Source organism: Thamnophis elegans, chromosome 15 (genome assembly GCF_009769535.1).
Source record: "Thamnophis elegans isolate rThaEle1 chromosome 15, rThaEle1.pri, whole genome shotgun sequence".
Lineage (NCBI taxonomy): Eukaryota > Metazoa > Chordata > Lepidosauria > Squamata > Colubridae > Thamnophis > Thamnophis elegans.
In genome coordinates, this window is record NC_045555.1 from 3,810,968 (window position 1) to 3,832,023 (window position 21,056).

General features: G+C 45.6%; 1 protein-coding gene across 1 annotated transcript; it reads left to right on the forward strand.

Moving 5' to 3' along the window:
• The first annotated feature begins 1,284 nt into the window (after positions 1 to 1,284).
• Positions 1,285 to 20,314, forward strand: INTS11 (integrator complex subunit 11). The gene is made up of 17 exons (XM_032231801.1): positions 1,285 to 1,389; positions 1,963 to 2,060; positions 2,506 to 2,579; positions 4,499 to 4,727; positions 5,778 to 5,876; positions 8,126 to 8,160; positions 9,299 to 9,437; positions 10,518 to 10,582; positions 10,954 to 11,143; positions 11,964 to 12,047; positions 13,805 to 13,894; positions 14,819 to 14,981; positions 16,014 to 16,121; positions 17,395 to 17,456; positions 18,707 to 18,849; positions 19,417 to 19,546; positions 19,798 to 20,314. The coding sequence occupies exons 1-17, from the start codon at positions 1,362 to 1,364 to the stop codon at positions 19,861 to 19,863; spliced, it is 1,803 nt and encodes a 600-aa protein (XP_032087692.1). The 5' UTR covers positions 1,285 to 1,361; the 3' UTR covers positions 19,864 to 20,314.
• The last annotated feature ends 742 nt before the right edge of the window (positions 20,315 to 21,056 follow it).

Here is a 21,056-nt window from a genome sequence, read left to right on the forward strand (position 1 = left end):
TCTTGCGCGCGATGGGCCCCGGAGTCAGGCGAGTACCGGGGAAGGTGGTTGCAAAGACCCTTTTTGCAGATTGGACCACAGTTCCCATCATCCCCGGGCTGCTTGGGGCAGGTGTTGAACAATGGGGGTCCCCCCACCACCACCACTTTTTAGGACCTGCGTCCGCCTGCATCGCCATGCAACCCCGGGGGGCGATGGGAACTGTAGTCCAGACGTGGAGCATGGGTCCTTGGCCTCTCTGGCCTTTATTACAAAGCAGGGTGGATAAAAATCGATGTTTGTTTGTTTTTTAAATCGGATTTTTAAAAATATTTTTATCAAATTAATTTCAATAAAATGCTTTTGGAGAAAAAAAAAATCTACCTAAAGATAGTTTTACATTTAAGGTGCATTCAAATTAACATTCATAATCCAGAAGTTGTGAATGCTCCAACACTGGACGATTTTAAGAAGATGTTGGATGACCCTTTGTCTGAAACGGTATAGGGTTTCCTGCCTAAGCAGGGGGGGTTGGACTAGAAGACCTCCAAGGTCCCTTCCAACTCTCTTATTCTGTATTCTATAATTTAGTTTATTCAGCATGAAACTGAGTTTAGTTATGGAGCAGGAGGCTGTCTTGTCTATTCTGCAATATTGGGACTGTTGGTGAGTCAACAGTCAGAGGAGGAGCCGCTGTGGGACAGAGAGGACAGTTGCTTTCTAAAAATTATGATTTCAATTGAGTTGATTTTAAATCAAGCCTTTTTTTTTACTAGTGATTGAAATCATGATTGAAATTAGCCGAGCTGATTTAAAATCAAGCCTTTTTACTGGTGATTGAAATCATGATTTAAATTACCCGAGCTGATTTAAAATCAAGCCTTTTTACTGGTGATTGAAATCATGATTTAAATTACCCGAGCTGATTTAAAATCAAGCCTTTTTACTGGTGATTGAAATCATGATTTAAATTAGCCGAGCTGATTTAAAATCAAGCCTTTTTACTGGTGATTGAAATCATGATTTAAATTAGCCGAGCTGATTTAAAATCAAGCTTTTTTTTTTTTTACTGGTGATTGAAATCATGATTTAAATTACCCGAGCTGATTTAAAATCAAGCCTTTTTACTAGTGATTGAAATATGATTTAAATTAACCGAGCTGATTTAAAATCAAGCCTTTTTACTAGTGATTGAAATCATGATTTTAAACCGTGATTTAAATCAAACCCACCCTGTTAAAGAATAAAAGTGTTCATTTTTTCCCTTGTTTCTGTAGCTCAGCACCGTCTTTCTCTTCTCTCTAGGAAATTTTGGTCAAGCTTGCCAGTAATGCCGAGACGGTGATCGCTGCAGATACTTGGGAAGCCACCTTCCTTCCAAGATGCCTGAAATAAAAGTTACTCCCCTAGGTAATTTTCTTTCGGGGTGGGGGGGTGGGGTCATAAAAAAATGGGGATCTGAACCAGAAGACTCTGCCCTAAGGGAGTCTCTTTCAAAAGTGGGGTAATGTGGTGGACATGCCAAAAAGCTTAAATATAAAAATTGGATGAAAATACATACTTGGTTGGAAAAAATGATAAAGCAGAACATAGATTTGAAACCAGAGATATCTTTGTTGGACATTATACCGGAAAAATATGATAAAAGGACTATATATATGGTTTTACATATACTAACCGCAACCAGAATTGTATGTGCACAGCAGTGGAAAAACGATGAGATTCCGTCAGGTGAGAATGTAATTAAAAAAAATATTAGAATGCGCAGAAATGGATAGATTAACACTCAACTCTCTCTCTGTCTCTCTCTCTGTCTCTCTCTGTCTCTCTGTCTGTGTCTCTCTCTCTCTGTCTCTCTCTCTGTCTGTCTCTGTCTCTCTGTCTGTGTCTGTCTGTCTCTCTCTCTGTCTCTCTCTGTCTGTCTCTCTTTCTCTCTGTCTCTCTCTCTCTCTCTCTTCTCTCTCTCTCTCTTGCTTTTTTCAGGAGCTGGCCAGGATGTGGGTCGCAGCTGCATCCTTGTGTCCATTGCAGGGAAGAACGTTATGCTGGATTGCGGGATGCACATGGGATTTAATGATGATGTAAGTGGGATTGGCGCATGGTGTGGCGCCCTAATTGATCTGGCCAGGGATCACGCACCTCAAAAATAATAAGGCCTCCCCGAAAATAAAGTGCTTAATTTGAGGGTTAAAAGAAAATAAGACCTTGGCTTGCGGTATGCATCTCTGAACAGTCCCTAACCCCCACTAACTGGGGTTAGCCTCACTAACCCTAACCCCAAACTACTTTCTGAATGGCGGTTTCCCTGTCAAAATATTTGGAGCCTGGTCCAATTGGGTTTTTGGCGCTCAAGACTTGGCCAATGGAAGAAGGTCCTGCTGCGTTTCATCTTGTGAACGGGGCTCTGAATGCTCATCCTCCTGCAATCCCTGGCTCAAAATGGTCCAGGCAGCCTGAGATCTGTGGGAAGCAGAGAGCTAGAGGGAGAAAAAGTCCTGACATGCTGCCCTCCTTTGTGTCTTCTAGAGGCGGTTTCCTGATTTTTCCTACATCACTCAGAACGGAAGGCTGACTGACTTCCTGGACTGCGTCATCATTAGGTGAGCGCACCTGCCTTGTGTTTTAGCAGGTGAAAAGAAAACCTACCGCCCGTTTACTACCTATGAACTAAGTTGACCTGTGCTGCCTGAGAGGCTGCCTGCAGAACAGGTTGGACTGCACTGTGGGACTTCGGCGATTTTTTTTTCCTATTTCCCAGTCTCATGTTTGCAGATGTCAGTGAGGTCCTGGTGTTTCAAATAATAATAATATAATATAACAACAACAACAACAACAACTTAAAAACCTCTGGAATTCTTGTAAACTTCACACAGGTTTTCCCGCTGTGCCTCTCCAGTTCCTGTCCCTTGCTGAATTTTTTGGAGATTTTCATTTATAGTATTTTGTGGGTTGGAAAGTTTGCAGGAAGATGCTTGTTTGAAGTGGCTTATGTCTTTGATTGACATTTTGGGGGGACAACAGGTTTTTATTTAAACAAGCAGATCAGATTCATTTCATTTGCTGTATCAGTCTGTAAAAAGGTTCTTTTATTCTTACAGTGCTCAGAAAGCGAATTAACAATTAGCGAAACAGTCTCTGCTGTAATTCTGTTTGTTTGAAAGGAATAAAATAGAATATAGAATAGAATAGAGAATAGAATAGAATAAAATAGAATATAGAATAGAATAGAATATAGCATAGACAGAATATAATAGAAGATAGACAATAGAATAGAATATGGAATAGAATAGAATATGGAATAGAATAGAATAAAATAGAATATAGAATAGAATGGAATAGAATACAGCATAGACAGAATAGAATAGAAGATAGACAATAGAATAGATTATAGAATATAGAATAGAATAGAATATAGGTTAGAATAGAATATAGCATAGACAGAATAGAAGATAGACAATAGAATAGAATATAGAATAGAATATAGAATAGAATATAGCATAGACAGAATAGAATAGAAGATAGACAATAGAATAGAATATAGAATAGAATATGGAATAGACTAGACTAGACTAGAATTCTTTTATTGGCCAAGTGTGATTGGACACACAAGGAATTTGTCTTTGGTGCATAGGCTCTCGATGTACATAAGGAGAATAAAATAGAATATATTCGTCAAGAATCATAAGGTAAAACACTTGATGATAGTCACAGCGTACAAATAAGCAATCAGGAAACAAATCAATACCAATATAAATTGTAAGGATACAAGCCACAAAGTTCCAGTCCTGCAGTCATAAGTGGGAGGAGATGGGGGATAGGAACGATGAGAAGACTAATAGAAATAGTAATGCAGCCTTAGTAAATAGTTTTGACAATGTTGAGGGAATGATTTGTTTAGCAGAGTGATGGCGTTCAGGGGGAAAGCTGTCCTTCTGTCTAGTTGTCTTGGTGTGCAGTGCCCTATAGTGTCGTTTTGAGGGTAGGAGTAGAAACAATTTACGTCCAGGATGTGAGGGGTCTGGAGATATTTTCACAGCCTTCTTTTTGACTCCTGCAGTGTCCAGGTCCTCAATGGAAGGCAGGTTGGCAGCCATTGTTTGTTCTGCAGTTCTGATTATCTGTTGAAGTCCGTGTCTGTCTTGTTGGGTTGCAGAGCCAAACCAGACAGTTACGGAGGTGGAGAGGACAAGACTCCATCATTCCTTTGTAGAACAGAACCAGCAGCTCTTTGGGCAGTTTGAGCTTCCTGAGTTGGCGCAGAAAAAACATTCTTTCTTGTGCTTTTTTTTGATGACGTTTTTGATGTTAGGGGTCCATTTTAGATCTTGAGATACAATAGAACCTAAAAATTTGAAGGCCCGTCGAATGCTATGAACCTGTCTTATTCAGAAAGCCACAGGTCAGTTCTGTAACTGGTGTTTAGAAGGATCTAGAAAACCAAAAACAAAATGGGGTTGAACTGAAACTCCCCGGTTTGAGTCCGTTGTAAAAGCCCGTTTTGCATTCCTGTCCTTCCCAGCCACTTCCACCTGGATCACTGTGGCGCCCTGCCCTACTTCAGCGAGATGGTCGGCTACGATGGGCCGATTTACATGACCCACCCGACAAAAGCCATTTGCCCCATTCTCCTGGAAGATTTCCGGAAAATCACCGTGGACAAGAAAGGGGAGACGAACTTCTTCACCTCCCAGATGATCAAGGACTGCATGAAGAAAGTGGTGGCTGTCCACCTTCATCAGACTGTGCAGGTAAGGGGGAGGGGAATCTTTGCACCGCGTAGCTCGGATTTCCAGAACATTCCAGAACATTCCAAATCCCTCCACCAGAACATGGCGGAGGGATTTCTGCCCAAGTTGGCAAAAGGTCTGGATACCCCACTCACCCTCCATATATGAACAAAGGTAAAAGTCATGTCGATCAGAAAGGTCAGCAGGTCGGCGGTTCGAATCCCCAGCACCGCGTAACGGAGGGAGCTCCCGTGACTTGTCCCAGCTTCTGCCAACCTAGCAGTTCGAAAGCACGTTAAAAAAATGCAAGTAGAAAAGTAGGAACCACCTTTGGTGGGAAGGGAACAGCGTTCTGTGCGGCTTCAGGAGTTGAGTCCTGCCGGCCACATGACCCCGGAGACGTCTTCGGACAGCGCTGGCTCTTGTGCTTTGAAACGGAGATGAGCACCGCCCCCTAGAGTCGGGAACGACTAGCACATATGGGTGAGGGGAACCTTTACCGTTGCCTTAAAAGTCATATTTGTAGCTGCATTTACTCTGGGATCATCCAAGTTTGGATCTACTCAACCTTAGATCTGGTGAGACCAAGGATTGGGGCACTCGGTCAAGAAAGACAGATCTAACACCCCGTACTTGGGGGGGGGGCAGGGGAAAGAGCCAAATTCTGACTATAAGTCAGCTAAGGGAAAGAGCGTTTGTGGTATAAATGTATATTGTAAATCCTCGTGTTTCTAGTCCCGAAGGAGCAGGAAATGACACACCCTGGATCACAACATGTCACAAATGACACAACACATAAGGCACACAATTTGGATGTCGTGGCTTACACAGGACACTTGTTCACACAATGATGGCAAACTGGCCAAATTTGCTATTGAAAAAACAGTTGGGGTGACATGTTTATTACCTGGTTTAGTAATTGATTAAGTCTGATCAGGTTTTTCAGGCTCTTCACTGAATTTGGGAGATCCTCAAAAAATTGTAACGCAGCCTTGACAAAACGCTGGTTTGTTACTACTGGTTTTTCAATCTCCTTATGATCACTGTTTTAAAAACAATCTCTGTTTTTAGGTGGACAGTGAGTTGGAGATTAAGGCATATTATGCTGGCCACGTCCTTGGGGCTGCGATGTTCCAGATTAAAGTCGGTTGTGAATCAGTGGTTTATACTGTAAGTGACTTGGTCCCTTTCAACCCAGATTCTGTTTTATGTGAGGTCCTTGTTGTTCTGACTGAGGCTTCCCGAGAGCCTGAAGCAAACTCCTCGCCCCAACAAAAAACCCTTTTATTAAAGGACTGTGAATTCTGCTCAGTCACATCCAGCAAAGTCTTTCAAAGGAGGATTTACGGTCACAGACCTTATCTGGCTTGGAGAGCTGCCAGGCCGATCTCTGCAGAACTTGGTAAGGAGCCTCGGAGAGTCACCAACCAATTAAGCAAACTAATGGTCTCCTGCAAGCTCCACTCCCCTTTTGCTCCTCTTTTATTCCCTCTGGGAGGGGCCATTCACCATCCACCTGTGGCCTTTCTCCCAAGTCGACCCCTATTCTTTAGCTGTTCCCTTCGTCTGGCAGCTCTGTGCATGCACACACTGGGAACAGGCTCCAGCTGTTGTTCTGCCCCACTGATCTCCAACTCCGAAGGCAGCTGATAACTGGCAGACGGCTCTGGCCCCCTCTCTGCCTCCAACACAGAGCCCTCATCAGAGCCTTCCCCAGACTCCAGGACTGGCCCATCTTCCTCCCCAACCTCCACTCTCCGAATCTACTGCTGGCCACTGGCAAGCCACAACACTTACATGCAGCTTGTTAGCGAGCATTTTTAACATTAGTTTCCATTCTTTGGCGCTCAGCCTTCCTTACGGTCCAACCTTCACAGCCATCCCTTGCAACTGGGAAAACCACAGCCTTGACTAGACACCCTTGTATTGGCAGGATGATGTCTCTGCTTTTTAGGAGGCTGTCTAGAATGATTTGCCATAGCTTTCCCCATTTAAAAACAACCCAATGCAAAGGACCGTAAAGGCTGCCCCTGGTGGATATACGTAGTCATTGCAAAGTGCAGAGAGAGTGAGAGAGTAAATACTGCCCTCCTGTGGCAAGGTACTGCTACTGCAGAAGAAAAAGTGAAGGTTGATAATGGTGAAGGATTATAAATCTTCGGGGAGGTCCCTTTAGTTTTAAGCCCCTAGCAATCACTTGCTCTTGTTCCCTGATTTCCTGCAGAGTTGCATTTGTCTATATACTCTTTAGAACAGTGTTTCTCAACCTTGGCAACTGGAAGATGTCCGGGCTTCAACTCCCAGAATTCCCCATCCAGCATTCGCCAGTCTATTCTACATCACAAAGGTCTACCTACTTCAGGCAGAGCCATAATAGGAATTGCCTAAAGCTCTTTCATTATATCATTGCCCAGCTTTGCTGGCTGAGGAACTCTGGGAGTTGAAGTTCACGAGTCTTAAAAGTTGCCAAGGTTAGAGACCCACCCCCCACCCCCGGGGGCTGAGACCCCCAAGAACCAACTGGCCCCAAAGCCAGATCAAGGTTGGTGATTGTGAACGATCTTGAAAGACTGTGGGAGAGGGAAGACTTGGCTGGAGAGGAATTCACTGTCAATTAAATAAAAGGGGTTTATCGGGATGAGGAATTGGCTTCGTGCTGGTGGGGAAGCCTAGGACAGAACATCTTCCTTCCTTTCTCCTTTCCTTTTCTTCCTTTCTTCCTCCCCTTTCCCCTTTCCCTCTTCTCTCTATTACTTCCTCTCCACTTCCTAGTATTTTCTCTCCTCTCTCTATTACAGTGTTTCTCAACCTTGGCAACTTGAAGATGTCCGGACCTCAACTCCCAGAATTCCCCAGCCAGCGAATGCTGGCTGGGGAATTCTGGGAGTTGAAGTCCGGACATCTTTAAGTTGCCAAGGTTGAGAAACACTGCTTTAGAAGATCGGTTAAACACACACCTCTTTGGTTATAGCAATGGTAGTCAACCTGGTCCTTACCGCCCACTAGTGGTCATTCCAGCTTTCATGGTGGGCGGTAGGAGTTTTGTCCGATACTGAAGCACTTTCCTTTTTTAAAATTTTAATTGACTTTAAAAAAAAAAATCATAGCATTATTTAAAAACATTTTCATTAGGTTTTCATAAAATCACCATTACTCTGGAACCGGTGGGCGGTTAGAAAATTTTACTACTAACAGAGATACAAAAGTGAGCGGTAGGTGTAAAAAGGTTGACTATCCCTGGGTTAGAGTTTTAAATGTTTAATCTGTTTTGTTTTTTTTAACATTCGTTTTTAAGTTATTGATTTTTTTAAAATCTTTGGTACTTTTGCTGTTTCCAGCCTGTAAACTTTGATCTGAAAAGAAGAGGATGTAAAATGGAATGAGTAAAATACTGTTTTTAATTTCCTTCTCTTTATTAGGGTGACTATAACATGACGCCAGACAGGCATCTGGGGTAAGCACTTCGGATTCGGTGGGAGGAATTGATATGGATAACTGATTTAATTCCACTTATTTTGATCTCGAAAGCTAAGTAGGGTTCAGGCCTGGTTAGTACTTGGATGGGAGACCATCTGGGAATAGTAGGGACACGGTGGCTCAGTGGCTGTCAGCACTTCTTCATTGGATAATCAGGAAAGAAAACCACAAGACCACATTGATAGAAATCAAGTGTACTTTTACTAATTATAAATGAACAGAAGCGTAGCAAAGCGAAGTCTGATTATTTAGGCGTGAAAGCGAATGATATATTGTATATCCCATTCCCCACCCCTTGGCATCCCATGCACAGTCCAATCATAATTCTCCCAAGTGTCAGGTGCGAGATAACTTCGAAAGGCATCACCAAGATGGAATGTCGGTGCCGTTGGCCTTGGCGGGAAACCTCCTCTGCATGCGCAGTAAGACAGGCAGTAGAAACCCCAGGATCTTCCTCCAGCACAACCATCAATCCCCTCCCAAATACCATGCCCTCCCTCCCCATTTCAATGGCAGCTGAAGCAGCAGCAAAGCAGAGGCTGACAGTGGCTAAGACTCTGAGCTTGTCAATCAGAAAGGTTGACAGTTCAAATCCCTAGGGGACACGGTGGCTCAGTGGCTAAGACTCTGAGCTTGTCAATCAGAAAGGTCGACAGTTCAAATCCCTAGTGCTGCATAACGGAGTGAGCTCCTGTTAACTTGTCCCAGCTTCTGCCAATCCAGCAGTTCAAAAGCACGTAAAAAAATGCAAGTAGAAAAATAGGGAACGAGGGAACAGCGTTCCGTGCGGCTTCGGGAGTTGAGTCATGCCAGCCACATGACCATGGAGACGTCTTTGGACAGTGCTGGCTCTTCGGCTTTGGAACGGAGATGAGCACCGCCCCCTAGAGTTGGGAACGACTAGCACAGATGTACGAGGGGAACCTTTTTTACCTAATAAAAGAAAAGGTTTTAAGTCCATAATTCAATGTCTTTTAAAATGTTGCATTTGATAACATTCCCAAGTTAGAAGAGGGTGATAGTTTTTTGTTTTTAAGAGAGAGGGGAGGAAAAAAGGAATCCAGCAAGTGGCATCTTTGGGCGTTGAAATCCGCTTCCGTGCTTTGCTTTTTCAGGGCTGCCTGGATTGACAAATGCCGCCCAGACCTTCTGATTTCTGAGTCCACCTACGCCACCACCATCAGGGACTCCAAACGCTGCAGAGAGAGAGATTTCTTGAAGAAGGTGCACGAGACCATCGAACGCGGGGGGAAGGTAGCTGATGCCACTGGATTGCGCCAAAGACGGAACCGTCCGCAAGGGGGAATGCTCCATTGTGGGCAGAGCGCCTGAGGGTGGCTCGCTGGGGGATGTGGGGGCCTGCTAGCCTCGCCACGCAACAGTTTGGAGAAGAGAGAGAAACGTAACAAGGAAGCAGCAGCATCAGAGGACGACTGAGATGGTGGCATCAGGCAGGAACTGGGGTGGGGGTGGGGATTCACAACTGCTTTTGCTGCCTCTGGGCACTGGGGAGGGCTGAGGGGTTGGCATGCTGGCATAGGGCAGACCAAACCTAATATCTTTGTCTCACTTTGCCTCTCCTCCACTCTCAGCGGGGATGATGGTGGACTGCAGTTTTCCACCTGAAATTAATGCTTGTTTTCTTTCTTTCTTCCTTCCTTCCTTCCTTCCTTTCTTTCTTTCTTTCTTTCCATTCTTCCTTCCTTCTTTCTATCTCCTTCCTTCCTTCCCTCCCTCATCTTCTTCCTTTCCTTCCTTCTTTCTTTCCTTTTTATCCCTCTCCTTTCTTCCTTCCCTCCGGTTTTTCCTTCTCTTTCTTTCCTTCTTTCTTCCCTTTTTCCTTTCTTTTTCTCTCTCTCTCTCTCCTCCCTCCTTTCCTCCCCTTCCTTCCTCCTTTCTTTCCTTCCTTTCCTTCTTTTTCTTTCTTTATCTGCTTCCATTCTTCCTTCCTTTCCTCCCCTCCTTCCTTTCCTTCTTCCTTTCCTTCCTCTCCTTCCTTTTCTCCCCCCCTTCCTTCCTCCCTTTCTTTCTTTCTTTCCCCCCCCTCCTTCCTCCCCTCCTTCCTTCCTTCCTTCCTTCCTCCCTTTCTTTCCTTCTTTCCTCCCTTTCCTTCCTTCCTTCCTCTCTTTCTTTCTTTCTTTCTTTCTTTCTTTCTTCCTTCCTTCCTTCCTTCCTCCACTCCTTCTTTCCTTCCTCCCTTTCTTTCCTTCCTTCCTCTCTTCCTTCCTCTCTTCCTCTCTTTCTTCCTTCCTCTCTTTCTTCCTCTCTCCCTTTCTTTCTTCCTTCCTTCCTTCCTTCCTTCCTTCCTTCCTTCCTTTCTTTCCCTGCCTACAGGTCCTGATCCCAGTCTTTGCTCTGGGCCGGGCTCAAGAACTCTGCATTTTGCTGGAAACCTTCTGGTAAGCAGCAGTCCTTGGTCCTTTGCCTTAAAATCCTTATTCTCCCCTTGCTGAAAGCAAACCCATGCTGCTTGGGGGAACCTTTCCTCCCAAGCGCCGTGATCGGCTGGTAGCAAGGGTCTCAAACCTTGGCAGCCTGTGAATTCCCAGAATTCCTCAGCCAGCCACGCTTTAAACCCTCCCCTCCTTCATCCCATTTCAAGCTGAGTTCAGGGGCGAACCAGCTGGGCTTGCAACTTCACCAGTGGCTCAGAAAATGGGATGGGAGTCGGGCCAAGCAAGGAAACGGAGGGAGAGTTCTCTCGTTTGCCCTGCCTTGAAGTGCGAGGGTCACACTCTTGGTTCCCCCCCCCCTCTTTTTCCCACCCGAGGGAGCGCATGAATTTGAAGGCGCCCATCTACTTCTCCACGGGGCTGACGGAGAAGGCAAACCACTACTACAAGCTCTTCATCACGTGGACCAATCAGAAGATCCGGAAAACCTTCGTCCAGAGGAACATGTTTGAGTTCAAGCACATTAAACCTTTTGAGAGGACCTATGTTGACAATCCTGGGCCCATGGTAGGAAAGCAGAGGGGTGGGGGTGGGAGGGTGCTTCAAACCACGGCATGCTTGTGTAAAAGGGATGGGCCGGAATGCGGCAATTTGCCGCAAACAACTCACCATGGCTGACTCACCATAAAGGGACGCGGTGTCACTCAGTGGCCAAGACGCCCAGCTTGTCGATCAGAGAGGTCGGCAGTTCAGCGGTTCGAATCCCTAGCACCATGTAAAGGAGGGAGCTCCCGTGACTTGTCCCAGCTTCTGCCAACTTAGCAGTTCGAAAGCATCTAAAAATGCAAGTAGAAAAATAGGCACCACCTTCGGTGGGAAAGTAACAGCGTTCCGTGCGCCTTCGGGAGTTGAGTCCTGCCAGTCCCAAAGAGACGTCTTTGGACAGCACCGGCTCTTCGGCTTTGAAACGGAGATGAGCACTGCCCCCTAGAGTCGGGAACGACTAGCACATACGGGCGAGGGGAACCTTTACCTTTTAACTCACTGCACCCAGTTTGCCACATTTTCCCTGGCCAATTTGCCACGGGGACAACTTGCCACAGAACAATTCAACAATTCAAAATAATTTTTAAAGCATTTTCATTTTTTTTTAAATTCACGTTTCATTTTGTTCCTCCTTTGGCATCCCTTAATTATTATGTCCCACCATTTCTTTGCTATTAATGTAACTCTTGTTCCATGGCAAATTGTCCCCAAGGCAAATTGGCGGTGGTGCGTTGTTCTGCACTTGGGTGAGCAAGAAGGGAGGAACCATGATGGATCCTGATTTAGTCTTGGATAAATTGATATAAACTCCTCCCTTCACCCCTCCCTCCCCTCCCACTAGGTGGTGTTTGCTACACCAGGGATGCTGCACGCGGGCCAGTCGCTCCATATCTTCAAGAAATGGGCCGGTAATGAGAAAAACATGGTAGGAGAAAGACGTCAAGTCCAGCATTAAGAAACAAATTGCGCAACGAATTGTTGAGGTTGTCTGTTAATATTTGCTTGCGGTTTTTAGGCCTTCGTATCAGAAAGGCTAAAAGTATCATTTGAACTGTCCTTGGGTTGTTTAAAAACAGGCTGTCAATTAGATCCATCTGTAAGATGCGTAAATTCAAATCTGGAAAGCACTGATGCAGCAGGATTCATTAACTTCTTTATATACATAAAAATAGGTGAATCAATGTACAATACCAACAGGTGGTTCTCCCAAGTAAACACAAGGCAGGAGAGTTAACAGGCAAACACAAGGAGTTGGTTTCATTTCAGAAGACAAGCCCAGATAGACTGCTAGTTTACTTCTCAGAGCAGCAGACTGCTCAAGTTTCTGTTTCAATTCTCTGCACAGACTCAGTGTCAGCGTTCCAAATATCATGCAGAATTAAATCAGAGCCCAAGGCAGAGCTATCCTTAAAGATCCAATTTAATAAGACAGACATGTTGGCACATCTGTGGAAATCCCAAATCTGAAAACTTCCTGGGATTCCACCCAGTTGAAAGTTCATGATCTTATCCCCACACCCACAAATCCATCACATGGTCCAATCTTCTTCGGCCACGCTGGCATCTCCACCCAGCTGGTTTCTGGTCAGGTGCAGAGGTGTAGAGACCAAAGATGCCCTTGGGCTTCTAGAAAGGAATGACGACCAACATATTCCACAATTCTACTCCTTTCTATTCCCCCCCTCCCAATTACTACACTAATGAAACAGCAGAGGACAATAATAGAAAGTATGGCAGGCCAAAAATCCTAAAAGGAATATAACTACAGGCCTGACACTCAAGAGCAGCAGACTGCTGAAGTTTCTGTTTCAATTCTCTGCACAGATTCAGATCTGTTTAAGCTTCCATTGTCTGACTTAGCCTTATGCCTCTTCAACTTATCTCTATATCCATTCATCAATCCCTATCTATCTATCTATCTATCTATCTATCTATCTATCATCTATCTATCTATCTATCTATCTATCTATCTATCTACCTACCTACCTACCTACCTACCTACCTACCTACCTACCTACCTACCTACCTACCTATATTTCTATCCCTCTGTATCTATCTATCTATCTATCTATCTATCTATCTATCTATCTATCTATCTATCTATCTATCTATCTATCTACCTACCTACCTACCTACCTACCTATCTATATTTCTATCCCGCTGTATCTCTCTCTCTCTCTCTCTTTCTATCCCTCTGTATCTATATCTATCTATCTATCTATCTATCTATCTATCTATCTATCTATCTATCTATCTATCTATCATCTATCTATCTATCTATCTATCTATCTATCTATCTATCTATCTATTTATCTATTTATCTATTTATCTATCTATCTCTTTCTATCCCTCTGTATCTATCTATCTCTATCTATCTATCTATCTATCTATCTATCTATCTATCTATCTATCTATCTGCAGATTTGGTTTCTGAAGAGCGATCCCCCACCATAACAGTGGGTTAGGAAAAGGATTAACCAGTCAAATAGTCTTGTGTGTTGCGTTATCCCAAAATCAGTTCCCTTATTAACTCTGTGTGAAAGTGGATTTGCGTTCAGTTGCCTTGAAAGTCCACTTGTTATCTGTGTGTGTGTGTGTGTTTGGAGAGTTATCTGCTATTTATTTGTCTGCTCAGAGTCATCATGTGGCCTGCTGTAATTTCCATTTGGTTTTTCTTCCCAGGTCATCATGCCGGGATATTGTGTCCAAGGAACGGTGGGCCACAAAATTTTGGGCGGGCAACGGAAGCTAGAAATGGAAGGAAGACAAATTGTGAGTTGAACCATCTGGGAGAGGGTGGTGTGTGCGTGTGTGTGTGCTGTTAGGCACCTCTGTTTTTTAAAAACTGGGACAGTTGTGTATTGGATGAATCCCAATTTGTACTACCTTACTTTATTTACTGATGAAATATTTGTGAAGAGAGATGGGGTCAGGTGCAAAACTACAATCTAAAATCGGGGGCGAAATGCTTTCTGGTTCAGGCTGGTTCGGCCGAACTGGTAGTAAAAAATGCTATTGGTTCACAGAACTGGTCGTAAAAAATACTAAAAAAAAGTTTTAAAAAATCTGTTCGATCGCACAGTTGATCTTCGGAACTTTTTTTTTTTTAAAAAAAAAACTTTTAAAGCATTTTTTTTACTACAGGTTCTGTGGAAATGCAGGGGGGGGGAATGCAGGGGGGGTTCCCCTGAAACCTGCTAGGCCAAAAACGGGGTTGGGGGGGTGAAAGGCCTAAGAATGAAAGAAAGAAATAAAGAAAAAAGAAAGAGGGAGGGAAGGAAGGAAGGAAGGAAAGAAAAGAAAGAAAGAAAAAGAAAGAAAGAAGGAAAGAAAGAAAGAAAGAAAGAAAGAAAGAAAGAAAGAAAGAAAGAAAGAAAGAAAGAAAGAAATCGGACAGCCAGTCAGGAAATAAATAAATGAATAAAGAGAGAGAGAGAGAGAGAGAGAGAGAGAGAGAGAAAGAAAGAAAGAAAGAAAGAAAGAAGAAATCAGACAGCAAGTCAAGAAATAAATAAATGAATAAATACAGAAAGAAAGAAAGATAAAGAAAGAAAGAAAAAGAAAGAAAGAAATCAGAGAGCCAGTTAGGAAATAAATGAATAAATACAGAAAGAAAGAGAAGGAAAGAAAGAAAGAAATCAGACAGCCAGTCAGAAAATAAATAAATGAATAATATATATATATTGTTCCCCACAGCTGGAAGTGAAGATACAGGTGGAGTACATGTCCTTCAGTGCCCACGCCGACGCCAAGGGCATCATGCAGCTGATCCGGCAAGCCGAACCTCGCAACGTCCTGCTGGTCCATGGCGAGGCCAAGAAGATGGAGTTCCTCAAGCAGAAAATCGAGCAAGAGTTCCGTACGTGTCCCATCTCGAGCAGGAATGCTGGGTGGGATGGGGGGGGGGTGTTTATTGGGTAGCCTATCCGCTCCCTGTCCCCCCCTCCCGACCTTCGCCAAGGGCTTCTTGAAACACAGAAGGCTTGAACGAAGCGGTATAGAAGATTCCATCTTCGTGATGTCTTTTTGAAGTTATCTCACACCTGACACTTGAAGGACTTACGATTGGCCTGATGCTATGATCTTAAGGGGTGGGGAATGGGCTATTCTATATATCAATTGCGTGAAATCCGTTCAAGCCTTCTGTATTGCTCAAAGTTCCAATTTATGAAGAGAGACCTGTTGGCACATCTGGGAAAACCTGAATCTGAAAGCTTCCCGGTTTTCCCCACCTAGTTGAAAGTTTAATTTCTTGCCCCCCACACCCACAAGTCCATCCCATAGTCCAATCTCCCACTGCCACACTGGCAGTTCCACCCATCCAGTTCCGGTCAGGTGCAGAGGTGCAAAGACAAAGGATGACCTTGGCTTTCTAGAAAGAATGTTGTTATGGCTACCTGTCATCTAACTCCATACAATCCCCTCTCCCATTTTCCCACAATAGAAAAAAGGCATGGTAGAATGATAGAAAGTGTGGCAGGCCAAAGACCCAAAAGAAAAGATGGCTGCAGGCCTGACCCCAGAGGTGGCACGCAGAGCCTTCCCTGTGGGCACGCGCACCGTCTCCTGCTGGTCTTCGCCCGCGTCGGAGCACTGGAAAACGGCCAAAAAAACCAGGCTGTTTGGGGGGCGTTTTTGGCCCGAAAAATGGCCTAAAAATCAGGCATGTGCATGCTGGTCTTTGGGTTTTCAGCACTCTGATGCGTGCAAATGCACACGCCTGGCACACGCCCTCGGTGGCTGGAAAGGTTTGCCATCCCTGCTTTAGGATCTGCAGATGAAGGAGCAGGCAGGTCAAAGGGCTGGCAGTGGTTCTTCTGGTCCTCCTTGAGGTTAGGCCAGAAGCCCCCACCAAGGAGCTAACGAAAACTGGGCTTTTCTTTGCTTGCAGGGGTGCAGTGTTACATGCCTGCCAATGGGGAGACCGTCTCCGTCTTCACCAATCCGAACATCCCGGTGGATATTTCTCTCGGGCTGCTGAAGAGGGAGCTGGCCGCTGGTAGGTTTCTTGCTAGGGCTAAACCATCCTTCGTATCCTAACGGGGAGGAAAGCCATCTCTGGGTGCCTTGATGCTTTGGCTCATCGTGCCGCCTCCTTTTTGGCTCTGGCCGCAGCCTCCCCCCCTCCCCCCAACCTGGTGCTTCCAAATAGGTTGGACTGACGGGAGTGGTGATCCCAACTGCCTTGGAAGGCCGGAGTGGCACAGGGGTTAGAGTGCAGGCTACTTCGGCTGATTGCCCGGCTGCCTGCAATTTGACAGTTCGAATCTCACCAGGCTCAAGGTTGACCCTTCCTTCCTTCCTTTCCCTCCTTCCCTTCCTTTTTATCCTTCCTTCCTTCCTTTCCATCCTTCTCTTCATTCCTTCCCTCCCTTCCTTTCCATCCTTCCTTCCTTTTTATCCTTCCTTCCCTTCCTTTTCATCCTTCTTTCCTTTTCATCCTTCCTTCCTTTCCATCCTTCCGTCCTTTCCTTCTTTCCATCCTTCCTTTCCATCCTTCCGTCCTTTTCTTCCTTCCCTTCCTTCATTTCCATCCTTCCTTTTCATCCTTCCTTTCATCCTTCTGTCCTTTCCTTCTTTCCATCCTTCCGTCCTTTCCTTCCTTCCCTTCCTTCCTTCGTTTCCATCCTTCCTTCCTTACCTACCTACCTACCTTCTAGTTAGAATGCAGTATTGCATTCCTCTGCCTACTGCCAGCAGTTCAAATCTCACCAGGTCGGTAAAATGAGGACCTGGATTGTTGGGAGCAAGACACCGTCAACCGCTTAGAGAGGCCCGGGAAAGCCCTGTGAAGCGGTATAGAACTCTTGACCGCTGTTCTTATAGCAGGCAGTTTGGGAAGTCGTCACTGATGATGTTGCCTAGTTGGGTAATGAGACGGCTGCAAGAAAACAGCCAAGCTCAGAGAGAGCGCCAAGGACCCGTCATTTTAACCCCGAGCTACAAAATATTCTCCTTTATTGAAAACAGGCAGTTTGACTGAAACCTGAGCAGCATGTTAAGAGTTTCAACGTTGAAACTGGTTAGAGTAGCACTCCCTCCCCAGGGTGGGCGGTGAAGATGGAGGCTTGTGGCCGCTGGGTGAAATTACCCAGGACTTTGGAATATATTGGAAAAGAGACCTTGCAGGGAATGAGCGTTGGGAGATGGCACTGCCCTCAACAGCCACCATGCATTACAGTCTCCAAGGGGGAAGGAATTTGGGGAGCAGGCCCTGGAAATCCAGGGGCCCCCAAAGACTCCTCGGCTTTATTCCCCCTCTCTCTCTCTAGGCCCCTCGCTGGCCTCCAAGAAGCCGAAGCTGTTGCATGGAACTCTGATAATCAAGGATAGCGTGAGTGAAAGGAATCTGGCAAACCATTTGCACTTCACCATGGGCCTTTTCCCAGGGGAAGGGAGGTGGGACAGCCCCAGGGGGGTGAGATGCTACCGGTGGGGGCAGTTCGCCCAAACCAGTAATAAAAAAAAACGCTTAACAAAGTAAAAAAAAAAAAAGTTTCGACGATCAGCTGTGCTGCGCAATGATAGGAACTTTTTTTTAACTTTTTTTTTAGCATAAGGGGTCCCTTTTTGCTCCCAGGAGGCTTCCCTGAGGCCTGCTAGGCCAAAAATGGGATGGGAGGGGGTACAGCAAAAGAAAGAAAGAAGAAAGAAAGAAAGAAGAAAGAAAGAAAGAAAGAAAGAAAGAAAGGAAATAAAGAAGAAAAAGAAAAGAAAGAGGGATGGGAGAAAAAGAAGAAAGAAAGAAAGGGATGGGAGAGAAAAAGGGAAGGGAGAAAGAAAGGGATGGGAAAAAATAGATTTCACCACTGGACAATACTGCCTCAGAGAATGTTGAACCCGAGAAAGGAAAGCTTTGAAATGGCATGGCTTAAAAGAATTTATTTAGAGGCCCAAAAGTCTTTTTTTTAGGTAAATACATTACGCCAAAACTGGGAGGAACCAGCAGTGCTGGCCTAGCAAGCTTAGTATGAATCAGTGTATCTCCCCCCAATACCTGGTCTGTTTTCCTACCTCCAACCTCACCTGGCACAGAGGGGACAAACCTCAGCCCCCCCCCTCCCCCCGGGAAGTTTTGCCTTGGACAAGCAACCCAGGGAAATGTCATCTGGTCTTGTGCCTCCAGACGAATGAGGTGGCCTCCCCAGACAGAGGAGCTGCAAGTGTCAGGGCTCAGCAAACTGTGGCTCCGGAGCCGCATGTGGCTCTTTCATCCCTCTGCTGCGGCTCCCTGTCGCCAGTCGGCTCCACAATTGATAGGGCTTTTGGTTAGGACGGGTAGAGGAAAAAGGATGCCGCATTAGGAGGAGACTCTATGGTAGGGGGAATCGGATTTCCGGACAGCTCCAGAATTGAAGGGGGGAGCCCTTCCGGTTAGGACTTTTGTGGCTCTTTGAGTGTTTTAAGGTTGCCAACCCCTGGTCTGGGTGAAAGGGATTTCATAGAGAAGGAAGTCTGTGGGTGGAGCAGTCTGTGGTTGTCAGCCCTTAAATTTCCTCAGGAGAGGAGAGTTCCAGTCATGCAGCCGTTGGCCCCTGAGACTGCCGCACGTCAATTGCGATTTGCTCTTTTGCTTACGGACAGAGCTTCCGCTTGGTTTCGTCCGAGCAAGCCCTGAAGGAGTTGGGGCTGGGGGAGCATCAGCTGCGCTTCACCTGCCGGATCCACTTTCAAGACCCCCGCAAGGAGCACGAGACCGGCCTGCACGTTTACAACCACCTGAAAAGGTGAGTGCTCGGGGTAGGGACTGGGATTGGTTGGAGCTGCAATCTGCTCCACCTTGAGGACTAGAAATTTGGCTTGGTTGGAAAGAGAAAACTCACATGGACAGGTACCTCCACTGAAACCTGCTTCAATATCATGTCGCGTTCAATGCACTTAAAAATTTGAGACAAGCGGGATTTGATTAAAGCAGGTCTCGTGGCATTGTCTGGGGAGTGGTGTGGTGGCCTAGAGGTGGACTTTCACCTCACAATCGGGAGGCTGTGAGTTCGATCCTAGGTAGAAGCAGATATTTTCTCTCTGTGGGCACAATGAGAATGTATCTGCTGGGGAAAAAAAGCTCTGCTCTGGTGACAAGAAAGGCATCCGGCCAGTAAAAATTCTAATAGCTCCATTCAGTTGCCCAGACTCTACCCCGCAAGGGATGATGAGGATCATTAAACTGTCTGGGGAGAGGAGCTTATCCAAGAATTGATTGCAATCAAAAGATGGTGAGAAGTGGAGCCTAGTCTTTTGAGGCCCTGTGAAAAGGTGGGGAGGGGGATTCAGCTGGGTGCCGTTTTTCTCCCCAGCGCCTTGAAGGATTATTCCGTCCAGCACCTCTCCGACACCTCCATCATGGTGGAGTCCATCTTGATCCAGGTTACGGTGCAGTCCGAGGACCCCGCTACCAAACTTTTGCTGGTCTCCTGGACGTACCAGGTAAAGTTTTAAATCTTAATTTTATGAGAGGAGGGGAGGGAAGGGTACATTTTAACTTTTTCTATGGAAAAACAAATCTGTAAAAGTGATCAAAGAAGAACAGTGACTAGGTGGATGTACACCTGTAACTATATAGAAGAGAATGAAAGTAACAAAAAAAATTTAAAAAAATGAAAAGAAATGGTTGGGCTCAGCGGTGGTCGTAACCCCGAGGACTGAACTGAAACTCTGAATCCGGTCTCTCTGTGCAGGATGAAGAAATGGGGAGCTACGTCACCTCTCTTTTGAAGAAAGCCCTGCCCCAGATCACGGGATGAGCCTCGGGGAGCCTCCAGCTGCCGCCACAGACTTTAAGCCACTGAGAAGGGCGAGTTGCGTGGGACGACGGAAAAGGGGGAAAAAATTACATTGTTTTAGTCATCGTTGGGGTTTGGGAATGTCTTACCCATCTTCTCAGCAGCTTTTCTCCTCTATCCATCCCTCCAATCCTCCCCCATCGTCTTCCCTTCTGTCTGCCTCCTCAATGCCCTTCTCCCCCCCCCACTTTATTTTTGGGTCCTACCTGCTTCTGCCCCAAACGAAACGGCTTCCTTTTCTCCTGTGTGAAGAAGAGCTGCGTGCCCAGATACGCAAACTTTGGCCACGGAAGACACTTCTGCGTGTAGGACAAATCCCTGCCCCAAATATGTGACGCAGCCCTAGAAGGAGTGGTGTAAATACTCGTGTTCTTTCTCTCTCTTGTTTTAATAAAGACATTTACTTTCGGTATTCGTGGTCTTCCTTGGTCATGGAGGGCCAGCCTCTCAAGCGCCAGGCATCTTGGGAGAAAATGCCCTTGGTTTAGAAAGGGTCTCACCAGGCCTCAGAACCAAGGAATAAGGCATCTTACCCAGGGGTGAAATTCAGCAGGTTTTGACAGGTTCTGGAGAACCGGTAGCAGAAATTTTGAGTAGAGGGAATGGGGATTTTGCAGTATCCTTCCCTTGCCACGCCCACCAAGCCACGCCCACAGAACCGGTAGTAAAAACATATGAATTTCACCTTGAGACCTTCTGCAGTAGCATCTCTCTATTTACAGGGATTAAAGGCCCTTGGAATGCCTTAAAACCAATTAAACCTCAGTTGCTGTTTAGCTCAGGGAAGGCTGCAAGAGAAAACCCACCTGTGTCTTTGTGTCTTTGATCCAGACAAAAACCTTTCATTTAAACAGTCTCTTTGCTTTCTGAAATTTTGATGTGACAATTTTAAGCATACCTACCCCTCTCAGCCAAAGCTCTTATTTTAAATACCCCACCGATCTGCAAAGCCAGACAGTAGCAGCCCCTCTTCACAACGTAAACCAGGGATCGGCAACCTTAAACACTCAAAGAGCCACAAAGGTCCTAACCAGAAGGCCCCTCCCTTTCAATTCTGGAGCCAACCAGAAGTCCGGTTCCCCCACCATAGAGTCTCCTCCTAGCACAGCATCCTTTTTCCTCTGCTGACCAGAAGTCCGGTTCCCCCACCATAG

What these genes read in the sequence shown, in the direction of transcription:
- INTS11 (XM_032231801.1), top strand. Translation starts at nt 1,362, where the DNA reads ATGCCTGAAATAAAAGTTACTCCCCTAG. An exon ending in ACATGGGATTTAATGATGAT is followed by an intron (nt 2,061 to 2,505) that starts GTAAGTGGGATT and finishes TGTGTCTTCTAG; the next exon opens with AGGCGGTTTCCTGATTTTTC. An exon ending in CCATCGAACGCGGGGGGAAG is followed by an intron (nt 9,438 to 10,517) that starts GTAGCTGATGCC and finishes CCCTGCCTACAG; the next exon opens with GTCCTGATCCCAGTCTTTGC.